The sequence below is a fragment of the Populus nigra genome, chromosome 5, assembly GCF_951802175.1.
Source record: "Populus nigra chromosome 5, ddPopNigr1.1, whole genome shotgun sequence".
NCBI lineage: Eukaryota > Viridiplantae > Streptophyta > Magnoliopsida > Malpighiales > Salicaceae > Populus > Populus nigra.
Window position 1 is genome coordinate 21,422,192 of NC_084856.1, and position 22,671 is coordinate 21,444,862.

Sequence of the window (22,671 nt, forward strand, 5' to 3'; positions counted from 1 at the left end):
ATTGATTTTGATTTTTTGAGATTTTTTAGGCTATAAATCGGTTTATCAATGTGTTTTGAGTTAGAATATGTTTAAAAAAATTATTTTAGAAAAAACAAAACCTCACAACCCTATTTTTTAGATGAGTAGAGGTCACCCAATTTCACAAAAAGCAAACAATACATTATTTGTTAATTTTTTTTTTAATTTTCATGCATGTTATGCCACTATGCTAACGTTTTTGGGCTCTTGTTAGTATTTTTTTAATTTTATATTTGAATAAAAAATAAACATAATATAAATATGTTATGGGATAGTTTTGAAGTAAATTTACGTAACCTCAAAATAAAAGGCACAGGGAGACAAATCCCTGCTATATATCTTGATCTTAGACTTTCAAGCTAATAATCTTCTGTGTTTCTTTCATTAATTAATACATATTAAACTTAAATTGCAAAGAATATGTGCGGGCACGGCCCCTTCACACTGTAAGAAGTGAACAAATATTTTAAAGCTTTTGTGATTTAATCTCATGAAGGCTTTTTCCCATCCTTATATGCAGATCTCCATCGATTTTTAAGTCGACATGAGCTGGTTATGCATCCTCTCTTCCTCTTAACATTTTCTCAGTCAAGTTTTCATTTTTGGACCACTACAGATTAAACAGTACACTCGCCCAAACTATATATATATATATTGCAAATTGCAATGGTGTTCTTGGTTGACTTTGATGTGCTCAATAAATGGCTCCCAGCACTCTCCCAACGCGTCACATAAATTTGCACCTATCAATACGTGGAGCTCTTTTTGTTGACTTAGCCAGTGGATAGACCCTAAATAAGGGAGTTTTCCTGATGCAAAGAAGAGAAAGCGAACATTACAGAGATCTTTTCTTAATCTGTAATAGAAAGTTGCAATGGCAAAATGGGTTTCTTTTCTACTGATTTTATTGTGCATTGTATTAAAGGCTATGTTTGTTGTTCTTGGTGATGAAAAACTAGACAAAACTACTCTTCCTGATGATAACTGTGGGTTTGGTCGAAGAGGCTGTGGTGGCTGGTTTGGTCGTGGATGTTGTGGAGGACTAGGAAGCGAGGGTGGTACGTAGAGATGGGGGCACTGGTGGTGGAGGTGGAGGTGGTTACAGTGGGCATCACTATTACGACCTTAATTTATTTATGAGTTTTATTTTATGGATCAAATTGAAATTTAAAAATGTTAAGAAAACTATAAAAATATTTTATATCATATACAGTCATAAAACCTTATCTTGAGCTTGATTTGAGACAAGTTCCATATAATAAAGTTTGACCTTTAAATTTTATTTTTAAATTATCAAAATGATATTATTTTGATAAACATAAAAGAATTTAAAAAATTTACCAACTAAACATCTTTTTTTATTATTATTTTACCCGAACTAGTTCAAGTCATAACACTAGCTAGGTCTCGAATTAATTTATTAGATTAGTCTAAATTTTATAGCTATAGTTTCTAGAACAAATTATAAATTCAATTATGTTTATTTTTTAAAAATGCTTTACGAGGATCATAGACATCAATTTCTACAGAAACTTGTGTAGCAAGAAACACAATCTTCCGGACTATAGGAATATAGCTGCGTCCGAAAGCATTGGTTGATCTTCTGTCGTAACAGCATTGCTTCATTTATATATAGGTTTTGTCACTAAACACAAACTTGTTTATTAAAGAACATAAATGTCAGGACAAGTTTAATGTGCAGTAACAGTATATGTTGAACAAAACTAACGTAGGTTTTGCTCTAAAAATAAAACATAGCAACTAACTTTTTCTTTCTATTATTTTTAAGTTTTGGTTTCCTACGTCGTAATTCATTTGTAGGTTTTGCTCTGAGAATAAAACATAGCACCAAACTGCTCACTGCTTAAGGACATAATTTGACGACAAGTTCATGAATTTTTGAAGAGAATTTGTGTTCTGTGGGCGGGGATTCGTTCCTTTTGTACCTAGTTCCCCCACAGGTGCAGCTGATGCATGAGAGTTCTTCGGCGGAAGGCTAAGCGCACAGTTTTTTCATATTTATTTACGATCAATTTTGTTAGCATAGTTATTGTTTTGTAATACAATGAGGTGGTATAGAAGGCATTTGCTAATGTAATTTGTATAAAGTTTCGATGAAATTGCTGTCTTTCCTTGTGTATTATTATAGCATAGAATTTGAAAATACGGAGAAGTTCCTGATAGTGCCATGTTACAAATGCTGAAAAACCAGGCTTCTTCTACGTTCCCTGCAAGAGTAAAATGGTTTCAGTTAGGTTAATGTCACTGATGAAGATTGCTTGAGTGAAGTTAATCCATGCCTGGAGAGTCTGTGGACATTGAAGAACTTAATTGCTATTATCGAGGTACTGAGATTTTGAAAACAGATGTTTAGATAATGATTAAAAATTAAGATTGCTTAATTAGAACACATCTCATTTCTTATTAATTTCCCAGTTACATTACATAAACCTCAATCTTATAAATCTTAATCTTAATCTGGGAACACATAACAGAAGGTGCTTAATTAGACATCACAGAAGGTGCTTAACTTTCACTTAAATTGCAAAAGATTGTTTTCAATGTAAAGTATGTTTAATGTCTGCCATCGTTACCACGGCCAGAACCACTACCAGATCCCTGGCCAGCACCTGCACCAACTCCAACTCCTACACCAACGCCTATTCCAACTCCAAACCCACCACCTGCTCCACCACCCCTGCCGCCACCTAAACCACCTCCAGCACCACCACCTGCACCGAAGCCGCCTCCGTGGCCTGATCCTCCACCTATGCCTCCACCACCCCCTCCTCCCCCACCGCCTCCACCAGCACCACCTCCAAGGCCACCACCTACACCGCCTCCAGCTCCAAAGCCCCCGCCACTTCCCGAACCACCACCAATACCACCCCCTCCTCCGCCTCCACCACCTCCTCCTCCACCAGCACCACCTCCAAGACCACCACCTACACCGCCTCCTGCCCCGAAGCCCCCTCCATGACCTGAACCGCCACCCACACCTCCACCACCTCCACCTCCGCCGCCGCCTCCACCTCCACCTCCTCCAGCACCGCCTCCGAGCCCGCCACCTACACCACCTCCAGCTCCAAAGCCTCCACCATGACCTGACCCACCACCAACACCACCTCCACCTCCCCCACCAAAACCACCGCCTCCACCAACACCACCTCCACCTCCCCCACCAAAACCACCGCCTCCACCAACACCTCCTCCAGCACCACCACCTAAACCTCCACCTCCTCCTCTTCCCCCTCCACGTCCACCACCAAACCGACCACCACAGCCTCTTCGACCAAACCCACAGTTATCGTCACCAAACCTAGTTTTGTCGAGTTTGTCGTCACCAAGAGTGATAGCACTCAAATGAAGAACAATGCACAAGGAAAGTAGAAGAAAAGAAACCCATTTTGAAGACACAGCCGCCATGAATGCAACTTTCTGTTTATGCAAAGTTAAATAGCAAGCTAGTAACAAGCTTCTCTGCAATGTTTTGCTTGCTTTGTTAGCATGGAAAAACTCCCTTATATAGGGTTTATCCAGTGGCCAATTTGGCAAGTCAACCAAAAGAGCTAGTAATTGGTGGGTTTCATGTCACGCGTTGGTACCGTTGGGGAGTGGCGGGAAACATTTAATGCTCGAATGAAGGTCAACCATGGCTTCATCTTCATATATATAATTGGGGAGCAAATGATCACTTATTCTCCACTCAGTCCCTTCATTTTTTGATAAATAATTGACTTTGATTTGCTCAATAAATGTTTCCCGGCACTCTCCCAAGGGTCCCAACGAGTAACATAAATTTGCATCAATCAATACTTAGAGCTCCTTTTGTTGACTTAGCCTGTGGATAACCCAGAACAAGGGAGTTTTCCTTGTGCATGGAAGAGAGAGCGAACAATATTGTAGAGATATTTTATTAATACTTTAAAATAGTTTTGATGTGATGAAGAAAAATAAAAAAAATATTTTAATGTTTTTCGAGTAAAAAACACTAAGAAAAAGTTACTGCATTCTTAAGAATTATTTAATCTGTAACAGAATGTTGCAATGGCAAAATGGGTTTATTGTTCATTGTTCTTCAGTTGACTGCGATAGTTCTTGCCAATGACAAACTAGATAAAACTAGACTTCGTGATGATAGTTGTGGGTTTGGTCGAAGAGCTGTAGTGACTGATTTGGTTGTGGAAGAGATGGAGGACTAAAAAATTCTAAATAAATTAGGAAACAAATATCCTAAATAAAACTAGAAAAAAAAAGTCATAATTCAAACAGAAAAAAAATACAAAATTAATTAGAAAAATATAGAAAACCTCAAACATTAAATTTTAGGCTTTATGCGAAAACTTTTAAATCTTTTTTTGTTTTGAAATTTTGATTATATAAGAAACAATTTTCTAGAAATTTTAAGCAGAATTTCAATTTAATCCAATATATATAGTTAAATTAAAAGTTATTTCTATTTATTATAAATTATTTAAGATTTAAATATAGATAGACATTTGGAATACCATATTTAAATTCATAGAAAGTGATTCATATTTATTTATTAAAAAAGATTGGATATATATATATATATATATATATACACATCATAAATAATTATTTATGTCCCAGCCCAATCCTATTGCAACCCATCTGGGATACAAGGCAAAGTACTGTTTTGCCAAACCTTGTTCTCTATCTGTAGCAAATTAATTGTTGTAATGAATACTTAACCAACCTTCTGATATTCTTTCAGGCACCTTTTGCTTTTACCAGAAGAAGAATTGGCAGATACCTTTTGTGATGGGTCACCACCATTTCTCAAGAAAAGAAAAGAATGCTCCTCAAGCAATGTCTTTCTGCTTGCTGCTAACCTCTACTTGCAAGCAAAGTATAGTCTATATCATAGCATCATTCATCAAAACCCCCCTCTCCCATTCCTTTCATCACATCTTGCATCAACTCTGAATGGATCACAAAGGGCACCAAATCCATTCTCTTGACATTTGCAACAGGCTCTACAACCTTGTCACGAAAATTGTCTCGGCACAAGCCTTCAAGACTGTGAAACTAGGCCATCCTGTGCACCAAAACTTAGCCAAAACACAGAATGGGGCTATCCATGAGGGTGATCACGAGGTGCACCCCAGGACTACTGAGCAAGGGGAAGAGCCAGGATGTGAAGATGTAAAACAAGAAGATAGTTTGAAGAACTGGGACGCCTTTGCCTCATCTTGTTCTTCTAGCAATGATCGTGAGCAAGAGGAGGCACCATTGCCTTATTCACTTGTAGCTCAAGCAAAACCAGCCAAGATCAAGAAAATGGTTAGCATAAATGACAGGGTAGAAGAGATAGGTACGAGGAAGAAAATGAAAAGGAGCTGGAAATCAACTGAAAAACTGCCTTCAATCGACCTAGAAGAAGATATTGTTCAACCTGTGAAATCAATTCTCAAGAAGGATTCTTTTGAACATTGTGATTTAGATGAAAAATCAATTTTTTTCATCCATTGTGACAGTATTTGATGAATTTGTTAAGAGCATCTTCTTGTTGTTGATGTAACATGATCATACGTGTAATTTTACTGTATAAATAAATATCATAATACCAATTCGTTCAATTTCTTTTGAAATAAGTAGCATCAACTCAACAAATTCTATTTATTTTAATAAAAAAAATCAAAGACATTTTGTTTATTTGTCAAAGATTTTGGATACACAATTGACTGGAGGAGTCATCTGTCCAAACTTACAATTGTCTGAACATTTCTAGCTCATTTCATATTAATTCAATCTGTCATCTGCAATTTAATGTGTTGACTTTAACGAAATATTTGATAAATATAAAGGTTTGGATATGAATTACCTATCTAATAGTTTTTTTATGGTAAAAAATGTCCTTGAGTTAGTTTGTACATAAATTAAATTAAATCTATTTTTCAAATTATTTTCATATGACATGTTTAATACTAGATCTGAAAAAATCTGATTTAAATTTGAACAAAAAAAAAACACCCTAAGAATATTCTAAATATTATAATTATAAAAAAATCTAAATAGCATGGAAAATTCACATAACAAAATGCATTATAGATCTTCTCACAAGACAATGTGGGTTCAATATTCACATTTTTTTTATTTTTTATAATTTTTTTCTAAATTTAGCTTTTATTGGATTAAATTATCAACCAATTTTGACTAATTTATTAGATGGTGATGAGATTAAAAGACAGGATCAAAGTAAAAAATAAAGAGAAAATTGAAGGATAATAAAATAAAAATCATAAAATATATTTAAACTGAATTTTTAATTTAATTTGAGTTCAAATTCAATAAATTTAATTTTTTTTATTATAAAAATTTCTTGATCACGAAGCCATACCTGTTAAAATTTTAATGTGTATAGATGCACATTCAACTCGCAATCCAAGCCTCATCCAGGAAAAACTTAAAAGCATCTCCAAAACAGCTGTTAAATAGAGAGCAAAACATAAAGGTTTTTTTACTTATTTTTCATGCTTCAAAAGAAAAACAAAACAAAATGCTAAAATATATATTTTTTCTCATAAATATTATTCCTGCATATTTTTTAAAAGAGGTAAAACTAATAAAGTGAAGCCAACAAAAAATAAATCAATTAAATGTAGTCATGTGAAAAAAATAACATTAAAATTATTAAAAAAAATAAAATACTTATTTATTCCACTCCAATAAAATTAGCTTTTCAAATAATTTTTTTCATTAAAATATACATAGTTAAAAAAACTATATTTATACTATTTAAAATATTATTTTATCAATTTACCTCTTTAAATTTATATTTTTCACTCTAAACCATAGTTATTAAACCCGGCCCGGCGGGTCGACCCGAAACCCGGTCGACCTGGTGGCTGGACCGGTCCAGGTTTAACAAAAGACCGGTTGTGGTAACAGCCCGGCCACACCCCGGGCAACCATATACACTATGTTCCAATGAAAAAAACCATGTCTTTTCAATGTGGGATAAAAAATCTTTTGGTTTAAATATTTCAACTTAAAAGGATAACATAGTATCTTTTCAATGTGGAGTTTGAAGCCCTTTCATATATATACACTATGTTCCCATGAAAAAAACCATGTTCTTTCAATGTGGGATAAAAAATCTTTTGGTTTAAATACTTCAACTTAAAAGGATAACATAATATCTTTTCAATATGGAATTTGAAGCCCTTTCATATATATACTCCATGTTCCCATGAAAAAAATTATGTTTTTTCAATGTGGGATTTGAAACCCATTAGTATATATACTCTATGTTTTCAAGGAAAAAGTTATGTTTTTTCAATGTGGGATAAAAAATTTTTTTAGTTTAAATACTTTAACTTAAAAGCTTAATATAATATCTTTTTAATGTGGGATAAAAAACTTTTTAAAATATTCTTTTAAACTTCATAATATGTATAATCTATATTTACATGGATTTTTTCATATGAAATATTAAAATTTTATTTTTTTTAAATTTTTCCGGGTTAATTCGGGTTGACCCGAGTTGACCTCTAAAACCCAGGACCCGACCTCTTAGCCGGGTCAACTCGCGGGCCGGGTCTAATAACTATGTTCTAAACAAGGAAATAGGCATCAGCAATGACGTTTTCACTTCGGGTTTGTTTATCTTTTTAATAATCAAGGTTGAATACTAGAATAAAGAAACGAAACCTTACCAGATTTAACCACTAAGTATATTTATAGGAATAAAATAAGTGAAAAATATAATAAACTTAGTTATATATAAAAAATAAAATAAAATAAAATAAAAAAAACAGAGAGAAGAAAAGAAAACTAAGTACAAGCTTGAAAACAACCATCTAATCAAACATTGGCAGCATGACATAAAGGGACAAGAATCCACCAAAGTAATCAAAATGTAATAAAACAAAGTGTCCTTATCAAAGCCATATTTCTCCATTGCCAACCAAGAAAGCCAAAATGGGTGTTGCTTATTCATCCCTTCTTTCCCTTTCTCCCTGCACCGCTACTATACACATCACTGGTTCCTCCCTTTTTCCTTACGCATCAAAAGCAAACCCAGAAAGAGTAATAAATTCTATTTTTAATCATACCAATAACATCTGCTTGGCTAATCTCCAAAAACCCACTAAAAAGTTTGGATCTTTTAGTCGTTATTCACATAATTCTACTTGTTTAGGCTCAAAGATTGTACCTTTGAAGTGCTGTGTCAAAGTGAGGGAAATGGAGACTCAAGAGAGAATTCTTCAAAAACCCTTGATTGATTTTTATGGTGTTGATGAAGAATTGGTTCAAAAGATGGTTTATGATGCTCTTGTTTGGAGTTCTCTTCATGGCCTTGTTGTTGGTGACAAAAGTGTTCAGGTCTGTGGATATAGTTTTATATGCATTTTTTAATGTATCTCTGTCGATGAAATTTTACATAATTCGCGGAGTCTTTGTTATGAATGATCGAGCTCCTTGGAATATATGTTGATTCATTATGCAGTGAGAGTGTCTAATATAGTGATTGGCTGATTAGTTGATAATCATTCACTTGTTCTTTCTAAGTTCTTGAAGCTACTATGCACTCTCCATTAGTGTTCATAACAATTGTGAAAGCCAAAATTTTTATTTTGTTTCAACAAAGTTCTGTTTAGTTTTGGCATCAAGCTGATATCATAGTGCCACGTGTAACTTAAGATAGGAATAATGGAGTTATTTGAATTGTAGAGATCAGGAAAAGTACCTGTTTAGTTTTGGCATCAAGCTGATATCATAGTGCCATGTGTAACTTAAGATAGGAATAATGGAGTTATTTGAATTGTAGAGATCAGGAAAAGTACCTGGTGTGGGCTTGGTACATGCACCATTTGCCTTGTTGCCTATGGCATTCCCGGAAAGTCATTGGAATCTAGCATGTGAAGTAGCACCTATATTCAATGAGCTCATTGATCGTGTGAGTTTGGATGGGAAATTTCTACAGGATGCTTTATCCAGGTACATTTTATTACACACGCCTACTTGTTTAGTATCTTTTGTTTTCAAAAGTGAGAAGCATTGGTTCCACTAGGCTATTATTTCTAAGATCATGGGCGGATACATGTTTGTTCAGTCAATAGCAAAGTTGGTCGTTGGTTATTTTTGTCAGCTTATAGCTGGAATATTTGGAGTTTTTGGTCTGCAACATGCTAACTTCAAAATGATTCTCAGAATATTCTGTCAATATTTGTTGTTAGTTCTTGTGCACCGTTCAGCTTCATCTCTTTTAATTCAGGGCGTAATTTTCATCAATGTTTGAAATGGGCTCAATAGATTGGAAATACACATGAACTGATTTTTTTCTTCTTCTTTTAAACACTACAGAACCAAGAAAGTGGATGCCTTTACATCAGGGCTTTTAGATATTCATTTGAAGATGCTAGAAATTAACAAGAAAGAAGTAAGTGTATCTCAGTTAGGCATTTGAATTTATCATGTTAGCTTTGGTTCGTTTAAAATCATGTCAAGGGAAACAAGCTGATTTTCATTGGGTGATAATATTTTTGGACATCAATGCAGGATATACGCTTGGGTTTACATCGATCAGATTATATGCTTGATGAACAAACTAAATTGCTCCTCCAAATAGAGCTAAATACAATTTCAGCTTCATTTCCTGGCCTCGGTTGTCGTGTTAGTGAACTTCACAGGTTAAGAAACTTATGACTCTGAAGTTTTGTGCTTTCTTCTTAGCTATATTATGTTTTTTCTTGAATTTTGGTTTGGTCATGGTTTTGCAGATCACATGTAAAAATAAACAGTGAAGTAGATTAGATATCTTTTAATTATGTCTCTATGTTTTACTGAGTTTACTGTTGCAGAGTTTACAGAGTAAGCTGTGCAACAGAGTTTACTGTTGTGAAATCAAATATAGGCACATGTACACCAGAGGCAGGGTCAAGGATTTATAACAATGTAATAGTAACAGATTTTGTAGCACCCATCTGGCTTAGCTTTGAATGCAGTTCCATATTTTAGATAAATCTCATAGTCACCTTTGACAATGCAGTCAGTTTCCCCACACTGTCAATCCACCCACATCCATCAAGTGATTTTGAACTTCATTATAGTTTTCCAGCCTATGACATTTGTGTTGCAGTCTTCCAAAAGTAATGGATGCTATGTTGTGTAGACCTTTGGATTGCAATGCAGAAAATTCTGTCTTCTGTGAATAATTCACAGAAAGTGAGCAAGCAGTGATTATAACACCTGCTGTGTATTATTACAGGAGCTTGCTTAACTACCATGGAGAACATATTGGATTAGATCCCAGAAGAATACCTGGAAACACTTCTGTTGATAAGTTTGCAGAAGCACTGGCTAAAGCTTGGACTGAGTATAATAGACCTAGGTTGGATCTGATTTAAATGTTCTTCAGTTCTTTCTGCTTCTAGGTTGTGTTAGTTAATAATTTGTGCATATATTGTGCAGGGCTTTAGTTATGGTGGTTGTTCAACCTGAAGAACGCAACATGTATGATCAACATTGGCTTTGTGAAGCATTGAAGGACAGATATCCTTTTAACATGCAATCTAGTCTCTCACGTGTTGAGTTATGGTATGATTTCTGAGATATGTTTTCTTATCATAAAGAATTTGAGATATGATTCTAAATAGAATAGACAGAGACATGTTTTTTTAATGAATATCAAAAGTTTGAACAGTGATATGTCCAAAATGTATTTATTCTTGAAGCACAACATTTTCAGGAATCACTTTCCAGATATTTAAATTTTAGTCAAAAAGCTTTTGATGGAATTCAAAATAGGTTACTTCCTTAGCTTTGTAACACGCATAATGTGACAACTATCCGGAAAACATTGGCAGAAATCGACAAGGAAGGGGAAATTCTACCAGATGGAACTCTGCTTGTGTATGTAACTTCCTGCCATGGAAATGTAGTTTCACCTTTCTAGAGATTTTGCTATGTTGTATATTAATATGATAAACAATATATATTGCAGAGGTGGCCAAGAAATTTCGGTTGTTTATTTTAGAGCTGGGTATGCACCAACTGATTATCCTTCTGAAGCTGTAAGCGTTTATTCATTTTCCTGGATTTTGTTGCTACTTGCAATCTTGTTTCAACTCTGCTCCAAAAGTATTTTCTTTTGGATTTTTCCAGTGACTTATTACTTCTAGCATGATTTTCCTGGTTACTCATAGATCACTATCCATTCCAAGATACTGATTTTTTCCTTTAAGGGCCTGCTTAGAAGTGTAGTAGAAGTTACTTTTTAAAGTGCTTTTTGCTTGGAAATACATCAAAATAATATTTTATTATTATTTTTTAAAATTTATTTTTTATATCAGTACATCAAAATAATCCAAAAACACCCCAAAAATTTAATTTAAAGCTAAAAAAAAACATTTCAAAATTATTCAAAAACACGATTGGACCACAATGCCAAATGAGGCCTAAATTATCTTGAGTTTTCTATCGTTGCTTCTATGAATGAAGAGTACTGTTTCCTGGAATTTGATCTACTTATAGGTGTTTGATCCTCGTATTTTGTCTAGGAATGGAGAGCTAGGCTACTTATGGAGCAGTCATCAGCTGTCAAGTGCCCATCCATATCTTATCATTTAGCAGGAACCAAAAAGATTCAACAAGAACTTGCAAAACCCAATATGCTTGAAAGGTGGTAAATTTTGCTTCAGTGTTTTATTTTAATTTTTGGCAATGACGTCCCTGAAAGTGTTTTCCTGTCGCAGGAAAAAAATTGTAATGATCTAACACAATGATTTCTTAAGTGAAATTGGAAACTAGTGTTATGGCTCATAAGGCAAAGAATTTACTTCTTTTTCAACCAAAATTACAACCATTCCAAAACTTTATAAATAATGGTGTGCCTTTGCTCAGAGGCACACTGTTCTAGTCATCTAGTTTGCCTCAAGAAACATTATACCATGTTTACAAGTGCCAATTGGTTCAAATCAAAAGGTATCCGCTACCTTGAAAATGTTTCTGGGTAGATGGATATTGTTACTGAAAACTATGAGTAGCACATTGGAATCCTTTAAATTGGAGTAGAAAAGCAGCATTCACAGCTCTCATCTGTATTCCTTAAACCTTGATTTTTTTATCTTTGTAGATTCCTAGAGAACAAAGAGGACATTTCCAAACTGCAGAAATGCTTCGCTGGCTTATGGAGTCTGGAAGATTCAGATATCATCAGAAAAGCCATTGAGAGGCCCGAGCTATTTGTGATGAAGCCCCAAAGAGAAGGCGGAGGTCTCTTATTTCCGAACTTCACCTTGATATTCTTTTTGTTGCTATTGGGTAATGTTTTACAGGGACTGAGATCATTTCCTCTCAGGGAACAATTTCTACGGTGATGATGTGAGGACAAACCTTGTAAGATTGCAGAAAGAAGGAACCCAAGAAGATGCGGCTTACATTCTCATGCAAAGAATCTTTCCTTCTGTTTCACCTACATTTTTGGTGCGCGAGGGCATTTGCCATAAAGATCATGCCATATCAGAACTTGGAGTGTATGGTGCTTACTTGAGGTATGTAGATCATGCATCAAATGTCAATACATGGTTTGTCTACTGAAACAATCGTTTGCTACTTCCCGTAAAAAGGGGTGTAAAAATGAAGATTCTAAAAGGGAATGATTACCCATATCCATTGTTCATGGTCTCAAAATATAAATAAATAAAATAAAAACTATAAGAAGAAAAGAATAGTGAATTCACAAGTGCATCACCTAAAACCTTCCCTTCACATATTTATGCTTGAATTTTTGGATTGGCGTGCACAGGAACAAGGAGAAAGTTATTGTAAATGAGCAGTGTGGATACTTGATGCGGACAAAGGTATCTTCATCAAATGAAGGTGGAGTTGCAGCTGGATTCGCAGTCTTGGACAGTATATACTTGAGTTAATAGAGTTTCTGTTCTTAATCCAAACCCTTTATGGTTAACTTTGCACGTGTGTTAACAGTATTCGGCTCCAGGTTTGACAACTGTTCAGATAAATGGGTCCTTAGGTTAAGATTGTTTTTGAAAAAACAAACTCTCCATTTCCATAATTTTTTTCTGAATGGTGCATTGATGGGCAGCAGTTCCCTTTTTTCCCATTTCCCACCTTGTGATGGGTGGTTGGCCTTCCTGGCATTTCTGTAATCTTCTGTAAGTGTATCATCAAATAAACTTAGATAGTTCCTCCACCTTGCATGGCAATTTGGAACCGTCGATGGAAAACTTAAAAGTTTAGAATACAGGAACTTTGTTGAGTAAAATTTAACTGAGATTTGTGATTCTGTACCATTGAACTCTTGGTGCAATGTGGTGGAGTGTGTTTTTCTGTCATATTCTAATGATTTTGCTTCCCCATTCCTCTCCCGAAGAATAGTTCTTTGAAGGATACAGAAGTGCAGTGTTTTCCGTGAAGATATTGCAAATCATGAGGCACACTGGCAAAAATAAAATGTTCTGCCGGATAGGTTAACCTATGAAATTTCTTTGAACGAAGCCGCACAGAATCAGGCTCTATAAAGGATCTGTCATTGAAATTGTATTCGTATGAGCTTTGAGCATGTTATGGCCTGAAAAAAAAACACAACTATTGACATCAGTATACACCTGTGAAGCAATTTTTGTATGGATCAGATATGAAATTGTGGTTGCCTCCACAGGAAAGTAAAGGTAAATTTTCATGATTCTAGAGCAGAATTTGTTCAAGATCTTCTAGGATTTCCCTGATTCCTAGCAACAGCTTCAAGAAAGGTCATTTTGTTTTGAAAGACAAAATCACGAAGAAATGTTTCTATCAGAGCAGGACCTGAAAGCTTATTGCTCCAGTTTCACTGGTCTAATTTCCTTTGCAATACACAAGGCAGCCTAAAAAGTGACTCTTTCAAATAGAAAACAGTAGATAAAAAGTGCAAAAATAATATTTATATACACGAGACTGGTAAGGTAGGGTTAGACGAGCTCCTCCACAATCAAAAACCTAATGCTTGTCTATGTTTTCGGGACTATGAATAGTGTTATTATCCGCCTAAGTTATATTTTCTCTCCAACCCAGTTCTAGGGCTCGTTGCTCCCACAATGCTGTAAGTTTACGCTCCTCTACTAGTCCTGCTTCAGCTCTCTCCCTTCCTTCTTCGCAAGTTTGTGTGTGCGCACTACATTTTTGTGCTTCAATTTGGTACTGTGAAGAAGTACTCCTAGCAGTTATTACCAATGTCCTGGTCTGCTCCAATCTTTCATTAGCTACTCTTCTTTGTAATTCAATCTCATCTGATATTAAATCAACAGCATTCTTCTGCATTTCTTCACCCATTTCTGGATTGTGTTTGCCGCAGTCTGCAAATACAGGATAGAAGGTTTTTGAATATTAGTAAAACTAGCTTGAAAAAAATTAAATGTAAAGCATCTTCAGCAGGGCATAAATCTTCCATGAGTTCTATATGCGATTAAGCTATGGAGAAATGTATTCGTATAGTGAAGTGAGCAAATGTTCCTGTAAGAAAATCTCAGTTAGCCTACTATGATTCTCATTAACAAATTCCTTCGAGAATATTTCTTATACTAATTGCAGTTGTCCTTCCTTGGATTCATGAGAAAGTCATAATTTCATGATTATGGAAGCAGTTTTACTGAGCTTTGCCTCCGATTAGAAGGTCTTAATTCTAAATTCAAACAGAAAAGAGAAACCAACACTGGCAATGGCTCCAGTTCTGGTTCCAATTCTTTCCAAAAGCCAGAGAAATTTGATCACTCTGATTAGTTCTTACCACGTGATCCAATCTTTCATCAAGTGTACTGCTAGTAACCATGATATATAATTCATTAAATGATTACATGATGCACTACTGTGGCTGTATCTTGGATTGTAGGGCTTGTAACTGAGAAAAATAAATATGCAAGTGTTGTGATAAATTAACCTCTTCTTGCATTATGTTTTATGACCCTTCTATAGTGAAGGAATTACGGCAGAAAACTTTTTTCCCAATTTCAAAGTTTCCACAATAACATGCTTTGAGAATAAAAAATCATGTGTACAAAGGATGAAATGTGATCTCAGTGATGCCAACTTCAACTGCTGGGAGCATTTCATTCAATCCTCGAGGAAACGCAATAAACAACAGCTTAAACAGAGAATGAAGAAAGAAGGGGACTGACCTGGATATGAATTGTTGATAAATTCTGCAGAACCATTGATGTTAAAAAGGAAGTTAGAGGAAACAGCAATGTTTTTAAAGGGAGGGAAAGGAGAGACAAATAGATATTGAAAGTACTTTACAACATACAAGAACAAACAATCAAGATTCAAAGGAGAATCAGAGAAAATTCACAAACAATCATGTAAAAGGTTAAAGAAAGCGGCAATAACTTCATATTCTCTACATTACTGCCTTGAAGTGCATTTGAGCTTTAGCATTTCATATAGGAATGACTTCAGATGCATGGCAAAGGGTACTCTAGCATCCAAATCAGGAAAAGAAAAAAACAAGAACAGGGTTATTCTAGCATCACCGTCATCATGTAATCAGCATTCAAATGGTGTTATAGTTCAGTGATGTTTGTCCTTTTATTCGAAACCAGAAAGCAGATCTGTCAAGAGTCTAAATAACATCAAATGGCTTGAAAACACAGTTCAACACGACACTCATAAACATAAAAATGTTTTGCTACCAAAGTGAATTCCTACAACCTTTTCAACCTGTTAAAGCAGAGATTCATACAAATGTCCATGCTATCCATGCTATCCGCCATCGAAACAGTCCCACTTAATTTAACTGTAACTGGACACAACTTAGGCCTAAGAAACCAAATGCATTTCATTGGAATATGATTCAAATTGATTTCATGTTTCATGGGGTATAAAGGAAAATCTATCATGAATGTACACGAACTTGTTCTTTGGTGAATGAGCTTGAAGAAAGCTCATAATTGGTGCAAATTCACCGAATAACTAAAAAAGAGATGTTAAAAATGTGCAAGAAAGGGAAGCCCCATAAAGTTCTCACAGCAGAAATTAGACAGAAATAAGGATTGTTTAAGATCTTGTATTCCTGCACTATCTCTGAACTCACAACACCTCAAGAAACACAAACCATTTCTACCTTCAACCTCACAATCCCACAACTATAACCATGTCAATGCTGCTAGTAACTAAGAGATTTAAAGAAACAAAACACTAACACCCAAAAAAAAGCCCACAAAATCATCAAAATAATATGAACAAAAAGAAATTTCCACCCTGTGGAATTCTACCAAATTACATAAACAAAACATACCACAGGCTAATCAATCACCATTTATGAACTGCAGCATCAAAAGAGAACGCTGCCAAAAATAGTGCTATTTTCTACACAGATGTAAAAACGTTACTAGAAATAGGCACATTAATATGGCATCAAAACAGACCCAAATATGGAAACTACCTAACATAACCATTTTCTGGAAAGCTTGGTAAGGATCTTTTACTCACCTACTGTCCATATCAATTCTAGCTCTTGAGAGCAATCACAGTCACAAGAGCATGAAGCAGCATTTGAACTCCCCTTCGAAAACAACACTGAACCAACAATGTAGCCTACAAAGAATATAGCCAACAACACCAAAACCACCCTTAAAGCACCATTACTCCTCAAACCATAATGCTTTGAAGGATATGCCATCTCTGCAGTTCCCACTTTCCACGATCCAAAAACAGGAATAAAACCCAAAAAACCTAACTTTCTCTTTTGCTTTCAAAGAAATCAACTAAACAACCAACACCCAGATGTCAAAAACCAAATTTTTTACATGCAGGAACACCAAAACAAAACGTTTAAAGAACTGGGTCACACTCAGTTTGGAGATCTAAGCAGTCTAACAACAGGAACTAGACTATGACTCTTACTATCTGTACTGACACTACTAAAAATAGCAAATTCAGTGAATGTATGGAAAAGGAGACCCCAAATCCCTATAAAGTGAAAAGGTACAGAGGGAGAAAATGTTGAACTGAAGCTTTAGTACTTTAATCTTAAACTACTAGTACTATAATGTTTAGCTTTAATCATGCGGTTTGCTACTTTTATCAAAGAAGATTTGAGAAGCTATTGAAATAGTAGTAATCTGATTGTGCTAACAGGCTGTAAAACTTGTCATCATCACTTATCAAACTGTTTGAACTTTGAAGACAGAGAAGTAAATTCTAACTGGAGATAACCGTTTGTTGTTCTCTGATAGCCACAATCTAAATAACAGATGGATACTGTTGTCAGTTGGTATTTATCTTTAAAAAACCCTATTTTTTGCATGCTATCTTGACAAGTCATTTTAATTTACGAAAAGAATTTTTCTTTTTTAATTTTTGGTGGAGAGCATGTGAATTTTTATAACAGAATTCAATAAATTACTTGCAAGGCTTGGATCAGAGAGGATTTATTTTACATTTTATGATTTCAAATTTTTATTCAAGAATTTTTATCATTTCGGATTTAAATTCAAGAATTTCGATAGGGTAGTCTTGATGCATGAAAGCTAAGGTATTGAAAAGAATATTTCATTAATTACAGTCCATCTATTTCTAATCTTTAGTGAAAATCTAAAAAATCAATCTATTTATAATACTATCAATTGGACTAAGGGATCATCAACTTGAAAATAATAAGAGAATATGTAAATGTTATAGTATATATACTACCTAATTATCTTTTTTCCATGAGAAATAAAAATAAAAAAATTAGTAAAATTAAAACCTTATTTTGATCATGAATTGATCATTGATTAGAGTAATCTAGAATTTAGGTAAAGTTAAATTTCAAGAAAAATAAAATTATTATTTTAAAACTTCATTTCTGACCATGAATTGATTCTTGATTAGAATAATTTAGAGTTTAGATTAAATCAAATTTCAATAAAAATAGAGGAAGTATGATATGACACGGTCAAAAATCAATTTAATCTATAACCCGATTAACTTAAGAAAAACTTTTTCTAACTGACCCTAAATAACTTATGTTAACCCACTTGACCCATGATTTACTCGGAGTGGATACCATGTCAGGTTTAAAACTACATACAATATTGTTAGCCAATGAAAAGTGGCAAAGACGAGATAGACTTGGACAATAAAAAATTGCATGATGAGATAGACTTGGACAATAATAAATTGCAATGGCCTTAGCCCTCAGGGTTGATCAACATGGGGGTTAAAAGGTGTCTGCTAATATAAAAGGGTTATTGATGTAACACTTTAAAGGCACGGTTCATAAGGCTCAACTTGAGTATTTATTGCTTGCCGGCATCATGCTTGCAGGTGCATTAGGAAAAGTCACGTCCACAAAAGGAAACCGCCAGCACAGACCTGAAACCTGATTTTTGTTTTCCTGGATGCCATGTTGTGCGGAAGCTTGTAGCCTCCCAAGAATCTCATGGATTGACAGTTAACTGCTGAGAATGAAGAAGCCTTGTTGATAATTCCCAGACAAAATGTTTCTTCATGAAAATGATCACATGATGTGATGTCCTCGTATGACAGCATTAAATCATACATTGTCAAGAAAATGTCTTACATTGTTACAATCAATACTAAGTACAATCAATTTCATAACTTGGTGGCGCTCTTTGAGGGATGACCCGGACATGGAATCAAACCCAATATATTTCATTTTCCATATAATGTTTACCATTAGAAAAGTGCAGTTATTATAGATTGAATCAAAGAATTATCAATCAAATATAGAGGAACCCTATTCGCACATGCCTGAAGAACCATTTTCTTTGTCATCGGATTCTGTGTCTGAGTCTGCTACATGATCAAAAAACTCATCAAGGTACCAAGGACATTTTTCGTTCCAATCACCCTTGTTGGCACGCATCCTCCACTTTTGATCATCAATCATTTCAGGAGAGAGTCCCCATTCTAGCATTTCTTCATCGGTGTGATGGATGGCTAAGCTGTATTCTCCACCAGGCCCCAACTGCATAATTCGAAACTCGCAGTTCCCTGGATTATTCAAGTGCTCAAATTGCTCAACAGTCCACTTGAACCACTTCATAAGGAACACGCGGCAAGTTAACCCATGTGATACAATTATAAGGTTTAAGTCATGGGAAGGGTCTCGGTGAAACCTTTTCATATCTATGTCCCTCCATAGAGATTCAAGAAAACCTGTGAAGTACAAATTTGAGCCTTTGTTATTCAGTCTGTAATAAAGGTTCTTTTCCGTGCATTCTGTTATAAAAGTTCAATTTTTTTGTAATGGTTAATCCACTTAATGATCAATAAATCAAAAACAGCCACCAAAAAAACATGAATCAAAGAAGTTGGCATCTCACTTTCACCATATCACGCAAAAATAAGAATTCACACGCCAAGCCCGACTATAATAAGGAAAGCAAGAAATTCTTCTTTACTCGGAAAACAGACATATGAGGTTCAAAAACTACAAGACTGATTTTGAAGCACAACTCTCATGAATATACTACACGCAGCTTACAATAAAGAAAACCACATGGGGCTCACCAAAAAATAAATAGTCATGAGTTTCCCTACCAGAGATCTAATTTTGCTAATTGTTGCCAAACTTTCCAGAATTTGCACAAACATCATACAGAAAGAGTTTTTTTCTTAAATCACCAGTTTCCTGTTTCTGACGAGTTATGAGACTTGTGATAAATAGGCCATTAGCATATAACATTTTCCAAAGTGCTGAACAAATAAGCAAAGTGAACATGCCATCTCTGACTATATGAATCTCCAATTAGGTACCCAGAAAAAAGTATATCATTGAAAGGTAAAACAGGCTGCCCTAAAGTGTTTTGCCGATAGATTTGTTACCTCTGATATTCATATTAAAAAAAAATGGAAAAACATGTTAACATTAACATAATTAACCCAAAGCCATCCAGTTTGACGTTCACAATAAATAGACAAGCAATTTGAAAGATTCAGAATTTCATCACTTTGAAGCTTAAATCATCAATCATCAGAGACAACATCAAATTATCTCTAACTTCCAACAAGATTATTTAGCTGTCCAATTTTCTAAAACAATAGGATCTAATCACTAATCCAACAAAAACACCCAGGTCATGTTTGGTCCAAATAACATCAGATTATTTCAGGGAGGGGAAATGCATTAGATAATATTCTAGCTCTTTTTGCCAAGAAATAAACAGAAAATAAATTATAATATCCTATGATCCAAAAAAACCTTAATTAGATTAGACACTCAAGGTAGTGAAACATCAACTAAAATCAATGCTATAGGCCTCCAGAACCAGGTTTCAAACAGATTTAATATCATAGAGAAAGAAGCAAAATATATTCATCTTACATGCAAATATCAGCTGAAAAATGGACACCTTTTGTCACTAGACTACAGTAAAACAACTACAGAATGTCCGGCTGCTGAATGAAATCCATTGCCTATTACATATGTCCAAGCCTACAATACTAGTTGATTTAGCATTTTGCAGGAAACAATCTTCAGTACAAACAAGCTTCATAAAAAGACAAGCCCAACCAGCATATAGAAGAGCAATAGATTACTGTCCATGGACAAATTAAGAAGTTTTTTTCATTCAGAAGAAACAAGTTAAGCACATCACACTTTTGCATATCCTGCATTTTCCCTTAGAAAGACAGAGATTCGGAAAAGGAAACTCAGAATAAGGAGCCCAAACTCAATCCATCAGATCCAAAAAGAATAAGTTTTGAAACTTAGCAAAGAAATAAGAAAAAATAGAACGCCATTATTAGTTTCTCAATTCAAATGAATCCTCTATATTCTCCTAGCTTTGGAAAAGGACTTAATTAGCTAGAAAATTAAACAGCCCAAGCAACAGACATTCCCATATAAGAACACAAAACAACAAACCAAGCTCAACCACCAAATACCAAAACCAATAAGTAAAAGCAAAACTCAAGTAATTAAAGAAACAGTATAAACAAGCCAAATAAGAAACAAGAAAAAAAAATTGATTTTAATAAAGCCGCAATTCCTTTTCCTTATTTTTTTATTAACCATCGTTCTACATCCACTTCAACCAACCAATTAACACAAATTAATCAAACTACACAGCAAAACCAAAAAGGAAACATAAATCAAACAAGAAAATGCAAGACAAGAAGCAATTTTTACAGATTTTAAGAGGACCCCATTATGATTTCTTCCTTACATTTCTATTAGCATTACTCTAATCTTCATTTCAACTAAAAAACAAAAACCCATCAACAGAAATCAATCAAACTAAACAAAACGAACAGAAAGAAATATACCTGAAACGCGATCAAAAACATCAGCAGCAGATTCTCCTTCAGGAAACCTATAAAAGAACCTCCCAAACCTCTCTCTAGACTCTTTAATAACCTTCATTCTCTCCTTCACTTGAAAATTCCCAAAATCCTGTTCTCTTACTCTGCACTCTTCTCTTACCCCAATAATCCTCTCTTTCTTGAACGACCGTCCAATCTCTCTAAGAGTTGATCTTGTCCGATCATATGGTGACACATAGAAGTAAACCCTCCAGTTCTTGTTCTCGTCATTGGAGATTATGTTGTACAAGTGATTCCCAGCTTGCCGAGCTTGTGCTAGACCCGAAGGAGTTAATTGGATTTTGTTGTCAGGCGTTGTAGTGTAAGCTGCTGTGTCTAGGTTGCCTTGTGATTCTCCATGGCGGACAAGGATTATTCTTTTTGGGAGGTGGTGGTGGTGGTGGTGGTGGTGCGTGGCTTCTTGATTTGGTTCTGTCATCTTCTCAATTTTTCAGAGTATTTGATAATGCTTGCTCGGGTTTCTGATTTCTTCTTCTGCTTCTTATCGTCGTCAGTCTGCCAAAAAGGCTAAACATGAAAGAGTTGAATGGTATTTGGTGTCATGAATTGTGGTAACGAATTAAACATCTTTATATTAAACTCGGCTGTCAAGTCAACCCGCAACCCTATCCTCTCCTCGGTATAATCTGGTGGTTTGAGTTTTAAATTGAGGTCCTGTCTTCTTGGAAAGTGTTTTTTTTAATTATATTTTAATTTATTTTTTATATTTATTTGTTATTAAAAAAAAATTTAATAAAAAATATTTTTTAATTAAAGACAAATTTAACTCAGAAAATTATTTTTTTGGACGGAAAATATTTTTTAAAAGTGTAAAAAAATTAGAAATGTTATGTATTTGTTGATTATATCAAATTTGATTCTCAAATTTTTAATTGTTATATATTTTGTTTTGATTTTTTTTTTAATTTTATTTATTAGAATTTGATGTAATTTGATTTTTATATCAAATTTGTTCCTTATTTTTATGACTGTTTTTTGTTTTTCTCTTATTACTTTTTTAATTGAAATTTTTTATTTATCAAATTCGATCCTCATTCTTTTTATTATTATTTATTTTATTTTAAATAATTTATGAAATTGTAATTTTTTTAATTTCATCATCTTTCACTTTTTTTATTTGTTAAATTTGATCTTTATTATTTCGATTTTTATTTATTTTATTTGAAATCATTTATGAATTTTTTTTTAATTTTATTATCATTTAATTTTTTAATTTATAAAATTTATTTCTTATTATTTTAATAAACTTGAAAAAAAATATTAACAATTTATTTTCCAGCTCATTTTCTATAACATATCTAAACACTGAAAAGTGTTTTTTAATTTATTTTTCATGATACTATCAAACATTGA

General features: G+C 34.2%; 4 protein-coding genes across 4 annotated transcripts; 1 reads left to right on the top strand and 3 right to left on the bottom strand.

The window, feature by feature from the left end:
• Window positions 1-2,595: 2,595 nt before the first annotated feature.
• On the bottom strand, window positions 2,596-3,546 carry LOC133694878 (glycine-rich cell wall structural protein 1-like). The gene is made up of 3 exons (XM_062116572.1): window positions 3,288-3,546; window positions 3,189-3,227; window positions 2,596-3,152 (listed from the first exon to the last, which is right to left on the bottom strand). Exons 1-3 carry the CDS (start codon window positions 3,445-3,447, stop codon window positions 2,596-2,598), a joined length of 756 nt encoding a protein of 251 aa, XP_061972556.1. The 5' UTR covers window positions 3,448-3,546.
• A 4,352-nt stretch (window positions 3,547-7,898) lies between these two features.
• On the top strand, window positions 7,899-13,304 carry LOC133695109 (glutathione synthetase, chloroplastic-like). The gene is made up of 12 exons (XM_062116927.1): window positions 7,899-8,373; window positions 8,819-8,988; window positions 9,355-9,430; window positions 9,550-9,680; window positions 10,259-10,381; window positions 10,462-10,542; window positions 10,822-10,902; window positions 10,994-11,063; window positions 11,550-11,671; window positions 12,125-12,264; window positions 12,350-12,542; window positions 12,797-13,304. The coding sequence occupies exons 1-12, from the start codon at window positions 7,969-7,971 to the stop codon at window positions 12,918-12,920; spliced, it is 1,716 nt and encodes a 571-aa protein (XP_061972911.1). The 5' UTR covers window positions 7,899-7,968; the 3' UTR covers window positions 12,921-13,304.
• A 581-nt stretch (window positions 13,305-13,885) lies between these two features.
• Window positions 13,886-17,228, bottom strand: LOC133695111 (uncharacterized). Its single transcript, XM_062116928.1, has 3 exons — window positions 16,477-17,228; window positions 15,165-15,188; window positions 13,886-14,345 (listed from the first exon to the last, which is right to left on the bottom strand). Exons 1-3 carry the CDS (start codon window positions 16,664-16,666, stop codon window positions 14,038-14,040), a joined length of 522 nt encoding a protein of 173 aa, XP_061972912.1. The 5' UTR covers window positions 16,667-17,228; the 3' UTR covers window positions 13,886-14,037.
• A 1,264-nt stretch (window positions 17,229-18,492) lies between these two features.
• Window positions 18,493-21,910, bottom strand: LOC133693716 (phosphoglycerate mutase-like protein AT74). The gene is made up of 2 exons (XM_062114998.1): window positions 21,262-21,910; window positions 18,493-19,149 (listed from the first exon to the last, which is right to left on the bottom strand). Exons 1-2 carry the CDS (start codon window positions 21,734-21,736, stop codon window positions 18,728-18,730), a joined length of 897 nt encoding a protein of 298 aa, XP_061970982.1. The 5' UTR covers window positions 21,737-21,910; the 3' UTR covers window positions 18,493-18,727.
• Window positions 21,911-22,671: the final 761 nt, after the last annotated feature.

Bases quoted from the DNA above. Each gene is read 5' to 3' on its own strand.
- LOC133694878 (XM_062116572.1), bottom strand. From the start codon at position 3,447: ATGGCGGCTGTGTCTTCAAAATGGGTTTCTTTTCTTCTACTTTCCTTG. The intron at 3,228-3,287 runs GTGGTGGACGTG...GTGCTGGAGGAG, and splicing joins AGGCTGTGGTGGTCGGTTTG to GTGTTGGTGGAGGCGGTGGT. The intron at 3,153-3,188 runs GTGGTGTTGGTG...TTGGTGGGGGAG, and splicing joins TTTTGGTGGGGGAGGTGGAG to GTGGAGGTGGTGTTGGTGGT.
- LOC133695109 (XM_062116927.1), top strand. From the start codon at position 7,969: ATGGGTGTTGCTTATTCATCCCTTCTTTCCCTTTCTCCCTGCACCGCT. The intron at 9,431-9,549 runs GTAAGTGTATCT...ACATCAATGCAG, and splicing joins TAGAAATTAACAAGAAAGAA to GATATACGCTTGGGTTTACA. The intron at 11,672-12,124 runs GTGGTAAATTTT...TTATCTTTGTAG, and splicing joins AAACCCAATATGCTTGAAAG to ATTCCTAGAGAACAAAGAGG.
- LOC133695111 (XM_062116928.1), bottom strand. From the start codon at position 16,666: ATGGCATATCCTTCAAAGCATTATGGTTTGAGGAGTAATGGTGCTTTA. The intron at 15,189-16,476 runs GTGAGTAAAAGA...ATGGTTCTGCAG, and splicing joins AGAATTGATATGGACAGTAG to AATTTATCAACAATTCATAT. The intron at 14,346-15,164 runs GTCAGTCCCCTT...CTGTATTTGCAG, and splicing joins TATCAACAATTCATATCCAG to ACTGCGGCAAACACAATCCA.
- LOC133693716 (XM_062114998.1), bottom strand. From the start codon at position 21,736: ATGACAGAACCAAATCAAGAAGCCACGCACCACCACCACCACCACCAC. The intron at 19,150-21,261 runs GTATATTTCTTT...TGTACTTCACAG, and splicing joins TGTTTTTGATCGCGTTTCAG to GTTTTCTTGAATCTCTATGG.